The sequence below is a fragment of the Pteropus medius genome, unplaced genomic scaffold, assembly GCF_902729225.1.
Source record: "Pteropus medius unplaced genomic scaffold, Ma_sr-lr_union100, whole genome shotgun sequence".
In the NCBI taxonomy this organism is placed as follows: domain Eukaryota; kingdom Metazoa; phylum Chordata; class Mammalia; order Chiroptera; family Pteropodidae; genus Pteropus; species Pteropus medius.
Window position 1 is genome coordinate 267375 of NW_024347867.1, and position 12886 is coordinate 280260.

At 35.2% G+C, this 12886-nt stretch overlaps 2 protein-coding genes across 6 annotated transcripts in view; both read left to right on the forward strand.

Moving 5' to 3' along the window:
* NUP62CL (nucleoporin 62 C-terminal like) overlaps positions 1 to 8374 on the forward strand; it is a 67826-nt gene extending 59452 nt beyond the window's left edge. For 2 of the 3 annotated variants that reach the window (XM_039878939.1, XM_039878937.1), the window contains one exon: positions 7449 to 8374. In XM_039878939.1, the coding sequence (XP_039734873.1) occupies positions 7449 to 7543 (95 nt within the window). In that variant the 3' untranslated portion in view covers positions 7544 to 8374. The remainder of the gene's footprint in view (positions 1 to 7448) is intronic. The other variant, XM_039878938.1, reaches the window with a different exon arrangement.
* Positions 8375 to 12403: 4029 nt separating this feature from the next.
* RBM41 (RNA binding motif protein 41) overlaps positions 12404 to 12886 on the forward strand; it is a 57955-nt gene continuing 57472 nt past the window's right edge. For all 3 annotated transcript variants that reach the window (XM_039878934.1, XM_039878935.1, XM_039878936.1), the window contains exon 1: positions 12404 to 12537. In XM_039878934.1, coding sequence (XP_039734868.1) covers positions 12530 to 12537 — 8 coding nt within the window. In that variant the 5' untranslated portion in view covers positions 12404 to 12529. The remainder of the gene's footprint in view (positions 12538 to 12886) is intronic.

Here is a 12886-nt window from a genome sequence, read left to right on the forward strand (position 1 = left end):
GCCAGAGAAGTGGCAACACACAAAGACTCACTTTAGGGTCTGTTAAGCTCAGCAAAGATAAGTGCTCACTTTCTTCTCTCCATTGCGGTTAATTGAAAGGTATTTTATATCTTTCCATTGTTTAATGAGCTACCTGCTCATCTCTGCTACCCTTAACGGAAAAAAAATAGATTCATGGTCACACTATTGCTTGATTCTAAAGAATTTCTTGTAGATTTAGGGTACTAACATTTAAAATGATCAAGTCTTCAGCTCCTTTTAGGAAAGAGTGCATGATACTTAACATTCGCCAAGCTCCACTTCCTAAACTTCTTTTTCTATACGTAAATCCAGATTCGAAATACACTCAATACAACTTTCGATTTCTCACTAATCCTTCTTAAGTACATTTTGTGCCCAAGTGAATTTCCTCAAGCCAGAGAGCCTCTCCAGATGAATTATATGTAACATTACTTAAATCACCTCCCAAATAGCAGAATTGATATTGTTTGTGAGATATGCAGATTTTTCTCCAAAGCAATGTTCTTCCCGTTAGTGACTACTAACTATAAATATACTGAAGCCTTGCTATAATGCTGTTTTGGGGCCCATTGCTCTATAGACACCTCATAAGTAAATTAGCCTGATAGTACTTCACCAATGAAATCTCCCCAGATGGAATTCAGATAGGCTTACTTTGAGCACTTCAGGGTTTGAAGGGATAACAGTGTTATGCTGTGGTGCTAATTATTGGCTCAGCATAATACTTTTATTTAAAATTTTCACAGCATTTGCCAAACTGGTACACTGTAATAGAAAAAAGCACTCTTATACCAAACATTCAAAGAAGATTTAATACCTATTCTACTCAAACTCTTCCAAAAAATTGAAGAGAAGGCAATACTTCCCAACTCATTTTATGAGGCCAATATTACTCGGATAACAAAACCTGGTAAAGATAACACAAAAGAACAAAACTACAGACCAGTATCTCTCATGAACACAGATGCAAAAATCCTAAATAAGATACTAGTGAACCGAATACAGCAACATGTTAAAAAGATTATGCACCATGATCAAGTGGGCTTCATCCCAGGGGCACAGGAATGGTTCAACATATGCAAAGCAATTACTGTGTTACACCACATAAACAAATTAAAAAATAAGAATAATATGATCTTATCAATAGATGCAGAAAAAGCCTTTGACAAGATACACCATCCATTTATGATCAAAACATTTAACAAAATCAGTATAGAAGGAAAGTATCTTAACATAATAAAGGCCATTATATTTAATGGTGAAAAACTAAAAACCTTCCCTCTAAGATCAGGAACAAGGCAAGGCTGTCCACTATTGCCACTGTTATTCAATATAATATTAGAGGTCCTAGCGAGTGCAATCATGCAAGTGAAAAATATAAAAGGCATCCCAATAGGAAATGAAGAAGTCAAACTGTCACTATTTGCAGAAGACATGATTCTCTATATAGAAAACCCTGAAGACTCCACAAGAACACTACTAGAAACAATAAGCAAATACAGTAAAGTCTCTGGATATAAAATCAATGTTCAAAAACCCATAGCTTTCCTATACTCTAATAATGAAGTGTCAGAAAAAGAAGTGGACAAAATAATTCCTTTTGCAATTGCAACAAAAAGAATAAAATATCTAGGAATAAATCTAATGAAACATGTGAAGGATCTATATAATGAAAACTATAAGACCCTATTAAAAGAAATCGAAGAAGATACAAAGAAATAGAAAGATATTCCGTGTTCTTGGATTGGAAGAATCAAAATCATTAAAATGACCACATTACCTAAAGCATTATACAGATTTAATGCAATCTCCATCAAAATGCCATAGGCATTTTTTAAAGAAATAGAACAAAAAAAAAAATCATAAGATTTGTATGGAAGCACAAAAGACCCCGAACTGCCAAAGCCATCCTGAGAAAAAAGAATGAGACTGGAAGCATTACTCTGCCTGACTTCAAATTATACTACAAAGTGACAGTAATAAAAACAGTGTGATATTGTCAGCAAAACAGACACACGGACCAGTGGAACAGAAATGAGAGTACAGAAGTAAACCCATATTTATATGGGCAAATAATTTTCAACAAAAAAGCCAAAAACATATAGTGGAATAAGGAAAGCCTATTCAATAAATGGTGCTGGGAAAACTGGACAGCCACCTGCAAAAGAATGAAACTAGACTGTTGTCTATCACCACACACTAAAATTAACTCAAAATGGATTAAGGACCTGAATATAAGACCTGAAACAATAAAATGCATAGAAGAAAACATAGGAACTAAACTCAAAGACCGTGGACTTTAAGAGGGTTTAATGAATTTGACCTCAAAAGCAAGGGAAGTAAGAGCTAAAATAAATAAATGGGACTATATCAAACTAAAAAGCTTCTGCTCAGCAAAAGAAACCGTCAACAAGGTAAATAGACAACCATCCCAATGGGAAAATATATTTTCAAGCAATATCTCCGATAAGGACCTAACATCCAAAATAAACAAAGAACTCATACAATTCAACAACCACAACAACAACAACAAAAACAACTGATCCAATCAAAAAGTGGGCAGAGGACCTGAACAGACACTTCTCCCTAGAGGACATACAAATGGCCAACAAATGTTTGAAAATATACTGAACATCGCTAGCTATTAGAGAAATGCAAATGAAAACCACAATGAGATACCACCTCACGCCTGTTAGAATAGCTATAATCAACAGGACAAGTAATAAATGCTGGAGAAGATGTGGAGTAAAAGGAATCCTCATACACTGCTGGTGGGACTGCAAATTGGTACAGCTATTATGGAAAACAGTATGAAGGTTCCTCAAAAAACTAAGAATTGATCTACCATATGATCCAGCAATCCCTCTACTGGATATTTACCCCAAAGACTTGAAAACCCATATCCAAAAAGATATTTGCACAATGATGTTCATAGCAGCATTATTCACAGTGGTCAGGACATGGAAGCAACTGAAGTGTCCTACGATAGATGATTGGCTAAGGAAGCTGTGGTACACATATACAATGGAATATTGTTTAGCCATAAGAAGAGATGAAATACTGCAATTTGCGACAACCTGGATGGACCTCGAGATAATTATCCTAAGCGAAATAAGCCAGACAGAAAAAAGTTGAAAATCACATGATATCACTTATATGTGGGATATAAACCTAAAAGCAACAAAGGAACAGGACAAATAAACAGAGACTCATGGACATGGACTATAGATTAGTGGTTACCATAAGGTAGGGAATTGGGGAGGAGGAGGGAGGTAGACGAGGTAAAGGGGGTCAAATATAGGGGAGTAGGGGGAGGGTGAAGTGGGTAAAGGGGATCAAATATATGGTAACTGAAGGAAACTGGACTTTGGGTGGTAAACACAGAATAGATGTCAAATTATAACGTACAACTGAAAATTATAACGTACAACTGAAAATTATATAATTGTATTAACCAATGTTACCCCAATAAACTTAATTTTTAAAAGTTTTTTTTTAAAAAGCACTCTTAGATGAGAGTCTGAAAATATAAGTCCTGGTATCGATTTCATTAACTTTGGGCTTTGGTGACATTGTATGAGAGTCAAGAAGTCAAAGTTGATTCCTAGGTTTATAAACTGGTATCTTGGGTGTTGCTTTTAACCTTTACAAGAAATTCAAGAGAAATACTTGAATAATTTACATTTACAACATGCTGGTTACTCAATAAATTCTTTAGCTCTGTGCTACTACAATTCCAGAGCTGCACACTTCCCCACAATCCCTTTAGAGTCTACTGCGCAGAGTTCACGGACTTGAAGTTTGCGGCTTGTCACCCAGGGCCTGTCAGCATTTATTGTACAATATTGCAGTTATATATTTACATGTCTGTCTCCCTTACTAGAATTTGAGCTCCTTGATGATAGAGATTGTCTTAGTTATTTCTGTATCGTCAGAATTTAACAATGTCTGACTTGAACTTGGAGGTCAATATACTTTTTAAAAAATTTGTCCCCAACAGGTAGATAGATGATAGCACACTATACTCAGCTTTTTATGGAAAAAGAGATACATAGCTAATAGAAAGGTATACATGAATATTGTTCCATGCTATTAAATATTCTACATTTTAATAGCTGCTAAAATTTTTCCATTATATGGTTATATCATAGTTTATATAACTAGTACTTCGTTGTTAGGTATTAGTTAATAGTCAGGTATTGGTTTCCAATTCTTTGCTATTTTAAATTGTGCTACAGTGAGCCTAAATGTGGCTCAGCTTTAGGGTACATCCATAGTTATTGGACATAGATAAAATTTTTAGAAGTTAAAATGCTGAATTTGGGGTAATGTCTGTTTAAAGGTTTTTGATGTATTATTCCAAGTAAGTTGTACCAATTTGTATTGTCACCACCGATTCATTAGGATACCCATTTTTCTGTACTCCTTCTACTACTACTACTTATAGCATCATCACTACCACCATCATTATCATTCCCTGCTAAAGTTTAGGTAAAAATGCTATTTCCCTAGTTTTGTTGCATTCCTCTGGTTACTTATGAGGTTGAGTATTTTAAAAATGTTTGTAAACCGTTTATATTTCATTTTCAAAGTTACTTATTTGTATCTTTTTACCATTCTTTTCCAAGATATTTTTCTCTTACTGCCCCAATTGTTTTTCTAGGAGAATAAGAGGTGTACTATAGAAACATTTATGAAAGTACATTGTTTCTTTTGACATAATTTAATATCATCTAATAATATTTATATGTATAACTTAAAAATAATTATAGTAGGAAGCCATATTTGACTTTAATGACCAAATCGCTTATATTTGTAACTTTCTATGAAAGTCTTTTAATCTGTACTTAAAATATTTGCAAGTAGGCTAAGGTAAAGAAAATTGCTATCCCTTAAAGTGAATGGGGCTGGCTGGAAGCAATTTTACCAGAATCTTTTTTTTTTTTTTGGTGGAGTGCAGAGGCAGTCATTTTTAAGAAATCTTTAAAAAAATTTACAAGGTGTTAATTGGTTAAGTCAACATCTTAACCAATCGCTGTTTAACTAAAGCTATAGAGCTGTGCAAACATCACACAATCAATTTTTAGGACATTTCATTACCCTAGAAAGTTCTTTCTTGCCTGTTTGTGGGTAATTGCCATTTCTACTTCAAATGCCAGGCAGCTACTTCCTGTATTTATAGAGAGTTTATATAAATGGAATCATCTGATGTGTGGCATTTTGTGTCTGGCTTCATGTTTTCAAGGTTCATCTATGTTGTTTATTTCAGTATTTTATTCCTTTTTATTGCTGTGTAGCATTTCAGAGTATAGACTGGACCACATTTTGCTCATCCATTTATCAGTTGGTTGACATTTGTGTTTTATTTTCCAAAGACAGTTTTAGCTCTTAGATTCAGGTCAATAATCAACCTTGAGTTGATTTTTATACATAGTTAGAAGTAAGGCTTCAACTTCATTTACAAGTAGATATCTAGTTTTCCCCACACCATTTGTTGAAAAAGACTATGCTTTCCTCCACTGAATTGCCTGGCACCTTGTCAAAAATAAATTGACCATAAATATAAGGTTTTTGTTTCTGGACTTTCTTTCTTTCTGTCCCATTGATCTCTATGGCTATCCCATGCCAATACCACACTGTCTTGATTACTGTAGCTTTGTAGTAAGTTTTAAAATGGAGTAGTGTAATTATTACAACTTATTCTTCTTTTTCAAGATTGTTTTGGCTGTTCTGGGTCCTTTACCTTTCCATGTAAATTTTAAAGCTTGTCTATTTCTACAAAAATAGCCTGCTGGAATTTTCATAGAGATTACATTGAATTTGTAGATCAATTTGTGGAGAATTGCCACCTCAACACTATTGAGTCTTTCGATCTGTGAACATGGCATATCTCTCCATGTATTTAGATTTTTAGTTTCTGTTAGCAATGTTTTGTACTTTTCAGTGTACGGGTCTTATACTTAATTTGGTAGGTTTATTCCTAAGTGTTTAAATTCTTTTTGATACTATCGTGAATAGACTTTTTTTCTTAATTTAATTTTCATATTGTTCAATACCATTATTTTCAATAATGTCAAAATGTATATGACATTTCCCCCAAAATGTTGACTGTTTAGTAGCATTTTACTTCTAATATGATATATAATTTAATAGGCCTGCAGGAACAAATCACTGATGCGTATCATGGGACTGGAACTCTGGGCAGTTAATTGCCTAGGTGCAATTTTGCCCTTAAAGAATGAAACTCCTAAAAACTTTAATGTTAATACAGAAATAGTCCTGGGAAGTCAATTTGAAGACATGACAAAATGTTTATAGTAAGGCTCTCTTAATAATGCTGACTTGCGTTTCTTGACATTTTATTGATTCTTAATTGTTTTATAAATGTACTGCTTTGCATTTAGTATGTATCAATCAGCAAATTAAGTAGATTGTGCTTTTGTTGATTTTTCTGGCCTCAAGTTAATGGTTTGTTGTAGTGCTCATTTGTGCTTCTGTCACATTGAAAAATGTTATTTGGGCAGGGGGTACTGCACCCTGCAGTTAGTTATTACAACAAAAAGGAGATGTGTTTTGCCAGGCTCAATGTATACTGTTTTTCTAGCTTTTCAGGAGACAAGTTATTTAAATCACTTGTTCGTAAGGTGTGATCTTGCAGTGCCTATATGTCATAAGATAAGATGCGGTATTACACTTTAGAAACTGAAAAATATTGGGGCCTTTCCACTGGTGGAAGAAAATTAAAGTATATTATTTCATAGTTTTAGTTTTTCCCTCATAGTTTTTCGTAAATCTTTGGCACAATTTATTGCTTATCAAGTAGTGAGCATTAATGAACACTAGAACGAATGATCGAGTTTATTTGTTCATGTTGATTAAAAACACTCAGATTATCATGCTTACCTCAACAACTTATTTTCACTACAGAAAGTTACTCTTCTATATGTTAAAATTAATGGCACTTTGTGTTGCTCTACCTTTGAGCAAATTTAAGGACCACCAAGTTAAATAAATCATTAGAAAGGAGTAGAAATGTGGATATACTCATCGTACTAATTTGCTGATAGGCCAGCAAAGATCCACCCAAATCTGTACCCTCAATTTAATGACCACCCTCCATGGTGCTTTTAGGCTGTAATGTGTAAAAAGCAATTGACCCTTCTCTTCAACAAAACATAAATGTCAGATAGACCGCTATTTGCCTGAAAGCTGAGGAGAGCATATGAAGAACAGTTGTGTCCACTGTTTTCATAGTTTCCTAACAGATAGATAAATACTTTATTTCTTCTGTATTTTATAATACTTAAAACTGTAAAAATCAATATAAAAAGTTTTCTAAATCATATTTTGAAGGGAGAATGTAAGTTATTATGTTCTTGGGATTGTTTGACCTCAGATTAATGATGCATGACTTTTTCCCCCTATAGGCATGCTGCAAAGGAAGATAGAAGAGGTAACACAGGTTTTCAAGGATCTTCATTGCAAGGAGCAGGAACACAATATGAGCATTGCTTTTGATTGAATGACTGTATCTTCAGCATGTTGTTTTGGGGGTATATGTTACCTGCAAATTTCGATGATGTTAAATATGGTAGTTACAATTGTTATTTACTCTTTGGTTGCAATTAAGTGTGCATGTATTTAGGGTTTTTATTTCATTTAAATATTGTGCTGTTGGGAACTATGCTGTAGTTTGACTCAGTATTAGCAAATCAAAACTATATTAGCCCTTTTGTCTAGGCAGCAGCCTATTAGATGTTGACTCTGTATTTATAATCTGCATCTTACTCTCCTGGATCCCATAGCCTACCACCAGCATACATCATCATCTTTCTCACTCCAACAAGACCATAGACACATGCTCGCCAAAATATAAATGCCAACTAGGCTTTGCTGGTTGCACGTTACATAATAGTGCTAGATACTGTAAAATCTCTTTCTTAAAAGGAACTTGCTATCTAGTTTGAGATGTAATTAATGAATGCATGCCTGTATAAAAACAATGTCAACAATACAAAGAACTATGATATGAATTACTGAAAGTGTGCTATAGAAAGAAATTCAGAGACAGAAGGAAAAGTTGAGTTAGGTTTGAGACTTGAATTAAGTTATTTTTAAAAGGACAAGCTTCAAGCAATTTGTTTTTCATTTTTTTGTTTTTTGTTTTTTGATGTACAGTTGTCCTGGTGTTTTACTTGATTTCAGCATATGGTTTATAGTTGTTTGTTTTTCTATATTTATGTGTTTCAAGAAAAAGCTATATTCTTACCTTCATCTCTTATTTCATGTTTCACTTAAGTCATAAATAAAGGTGATGTTCTAAAAAATAAAAGCATAACACCAAAATACACTACTTGAATGTTTCTTAGTAATTAGTGCTTAGTTGCCCAGAATTATTGGGCTGAATTTCTCTGGTACTGGCTGCATATGACCACCCTGAGGGTTACATATTAAGGGAAGAAAATATATTTTTTGAAATGAGTATTAGTAATTTTCATAACCTTATGAGCGAACTAAATATCAGAACTTACAGGCCTCTTTTTTTCCTACCCAAACTTCTCAAAGTAGCAGCTTCTTATCAGGTAAGTTTTTGTTACCACTCAAAATTATAGAATATGAAAATAATCCAGAGACTATTTAATTTTATGGATGATTTCTGTAGATAAACAGCTTTTGAGTATATTCTTGAGTGATCTTTATTTTTGATTCCAATATTATTATTATACCCTAGAAGACATTTTCTCTATAGTTTTTAGAGCTCCAACTCCTGTAGTCTATGCATAAGTTAAGTTCCACATTCAGTAAATATATTGGAGGAAACACTGGATTTCATCCTGCCCCTGCTTAATTAACTAAACGATTTCATTTGGGCATTATGTTTGGCCTATTCATGAAAGGGTCGGATCATATTAAGGTTTTCTCAACTGAAAGAAATGAGTTTTCATTTCTCTGAAGTTTTAGGATTCCTTGATGTCCTTTCACTACCACTAAGTGTTTACTGTAAAGTTCCTTTACTATAAAGTAAAATAAAGAAGAGGCTACAGTACTCATTGACTTTGTACTGGGAGTGTTCTAGTGTTTTTTCCAGAACATAGAAGAGGTGAGGGGATGGCAAGGGGCTTCCAGATCAATATAGCAACACTCAAAATGTACTGGTATATCTCAATGTACTGTCTGGAATCGGGAGCCTTGGACTAAATCTTCTCTAAGGTTCCTTCTGACTCTGGTTCAGCATGACATTGTTGAATAAATATTAATTAAAAGATGAGAAGTAACCTATTTTTGCCAATAATTTTAAGGCAACATTTATATTAGGTACTGGAATCTTGAGCCCCCCATAACCATGGTTGAAGTCCAGCTAAGATATTAGCTGAAGGAGAATTCTGAAATTTGTCACGTGGCACTTTCCCCGTGCTTATCTACTTTTTTTTGTTTTTTGTCCTTTGAAAAAGATGCAATATTTATTCTCTATAACAGCATTTATGCTATCTCATTTGGGAGCATATGAAAGACATGCACAATTGTTTAGACTTAATTAGACAAGTGATGCTATCCCTATTCAAGAGAAAATTTTCGTTTTAACATCTTCCATATCTGGAAATTATAATTACTTCGTAATATGTTAATCAGAAGTATGCTGTAAACTAAGTGCCTAAAAAAGACAAACTCTGAAAATATGTCTATGTTAAAGAAGAGCTTCTGGCTTAATTAAACTAACCTTGTTAAATTGTCAGAAAGACAAACGAGGCATGTTTTTTCAGTTTGTCATAAAATCTTCTAGGGGTGAAATTGTGAGATTACCTCATGGTAATATCTCTGTGTAGAAATCTCAAAGCTTTTTATATACTGTCTGATATCCTTTTAAAGCAGGGAAAAGGATGCCGTGGGAAACAGAATAGCTATTATTTCACAGTTAATAAGTTTGGCAGAGCTAGAAATAGCCTGGTTTTCTAATGTAATGTTCCAAATGTTTGTCCCTGGGTACCTACCACTAGGGCTGACTACAGTCATACGCAGGTACATAGAGTACCTCCTTATGACCTTGCTTTCCAGTTGCAATTTAAACCTATGTGAGTGTGTCTTTTCAGCCTTTCATTCTCCACTCATCCCACCTAGTGGATTTGTAATGTAGTATGTACCACTTCAGTACCAATAGGCTGTATATTTTATTACAAGTAGTATACAAGTCTGGTGTGATGCTCAGTGTAGTTTTTGCCACCTTCCCAGGGGACAGACACCAGCAACCTTGGTGTAGTTTTCCATTTCCTTATGACCAATGTGTCAATTGGACATTTTGGTTGAGCGGCAGAATTCAGCCCCACCACTATATAGGATTTGCTTGGTGCGGGCTATGATATGGCCCACACTAATACTTCCCATGAGATTTTCAATCTGTTAAAAGTTCTCAGCATAGGAAGTACAATGTCTTCCAGTAGCTGCTCTTTGATTTTATCCTTTAACTTGAGCATGGCAATACAGCCAGTTTGAATAAGTCTGAACCTACTGGATAACTTTGGAATATTTGCTCATAGATGACCACCCTATTAAGTGATTTTAAAATCATACTTTTGTATAATACTTTACGGTCACCCTATTCCAAGATATTATCCCCATTTTATGGATAAGGAAACTGGCCTAGACCAGTTAAAGAAACTTACTGAAACTCACATAGTCTTGTAACTTGCCAAAGCAAAAGTTCAAGTCCAGATTAACTACTATGCTATATTGTCGATTACTGTGGGAACTGAGAAATCCAAACATTGTGACCCCCAAACCCATGATCTTTTTCTTCTTTGGCTTTTTTTTATAATCTAAAAAGAGTTTCTTTTAATTTTTTTTAAATGGCTAAATATAATCATGTAGTTCAAAATTTAAAGGGTACAAAGATACACGGTGAAGAGTTTTTCCCACCCTTGTCCCTCACCATCCAGTTCCCCTCCCTGGAGGCTCTCACTTACCACTTGTCTGTATGATTTTTCCAGAGGTATTTTATGCATATAGAAGCAAACACATACACATAATTTCCCCCTTTTTTACTCAAATGGAAGCATACTACATACATAGATCTGTATGTTGCTATCGCACTAAATATATTTTAGAGATTTTGCAGTAGCAGTCCCTAAAGAATTTTGTCATTTTTGGGACTGCTGCATAGTTTTCTATTGAATGAATATCACATTCATGGATATTTAAGTGGTTTACAGTATTTTATTGTTATAAATAACATTGTAGTGAATATACACATGCACATACGTAATACATACATACTTGAGGGTGCATAGTATTGAGGATACCATTCATACATGTTGAACTGCTGTGCTGAAGGGAATGTGAATTTATGATTTCAGCTGTATCCTCAGGTTGCCTTCCATATAGGTACCAATTTATGAGAGTGCCTATTTTCTCACAATCTCAACAAAACAAGTGTGTTCTCAAACTTTGGACTTCTACCAATCTGGTAGGTGAAAATGTTATTTTAGTGTGCTTTTAAAAATAAGCTAATTTTTAGAATATTTTTAGATTCACTGAAAAGTTGCATAGTAGAATTCCTTATATCTCCACTCAGTTTCCCTAAGTGTTAACATCATAATATAACTGGTATATTTGTCACAGCTAATCAACCTTATTATTAACCTAAGTATGTAGTTTATTCATATTTCCTTAGTTTTTACCTAGGGCCCTTTTTCTGTTCCAGGATACATTGCAGTTCGTCATCGCTACGTCTTATTTGGTTCCTTTGACTATGACAGATTCTTAGACTTTCCATGTTTTTGATGACCTGGACAGTTTTGAGTACAGGTTAAGTGTTTTACAGTCGGTGTACTTTGAAATTTCAACATTTCTCGTGAGATTAAACCTCTTTCTTTTCATATACTTAAGGACATTTGTATTTCCATTTCTGGAAATTAAGAGTCCATGCTGTTTTTAATCGCTATGTTGTACCTCTCTCGATTCACCATAATTATCAATAACACGTTCACAGGCTTGAATACATATGGATTTCTGATTCTCCGGAAGTAAATGTAAGCCTCTGTTACAGATAGAGGAGAACCATTAGTGCAAGTGATGTCGTCAAACTCGTGTCTGATCATTCTGGCTACACTACGGAGGATGGACCAGAGGCTGGAAACAGCAGATAGCAACGTAAGTAAGTCCTTGAAAGAAGCAACAGGACTGATGGGGACACGTTCGAGGGAAATTGGAGGCGCCAGGATGTGGTGATACTGGATGAGAGAGTCAAGAAGTCAAAGGTGACTTCTAGGTTTATGAGCTGGATATTTTGGGTGTTGCCTTTAACCTCTACAAGACGTTCAGGAGAATTATTTGAAAAATTGACAACACACCGGATACTCAATACGTATTTTCTCTTTCCGTTTTTTAGAGCTGCGCTACTACAATTCCCAGAATCCCGCACTCCACCACAATCCCCTGAGTCTGCCGCGCAGAGTCCTGGGACTTGAAGTCCACGGCTTATTTACACAAGTTGGAGAGAGGGGCCTGCGGAAACATGAAGAGGTAAGGACTTGTCTGAGAGCAGGCAGCGAAGGGAGCTCTGTTTTACCTTTTAACTTTTAAAATGGCTTTTATTACTTTGTGTCGGGGTCTGTCACGTTCTCGGGATGCGGTTTCGTGAAAGTGGGAAGACAAAAGAAGAGGTTGAAGGGGGGATGGGCGAGACTGGCCTGCGGGGCGAAGTTCAGGAAGGGCTGCCGCCACCGCCACCGGTTTCTGTAGGAATGCTCTTCCAGCCCAGGCATCTAGGCCACGGCGCCGACCCAGGGAGCTTGACAGACGCCGTGGCTTCGTCCCGTTTCAGACGGACCCACCCAGGTAAAAAGGTCTTGGCCGACCGATGCCCAGCGCT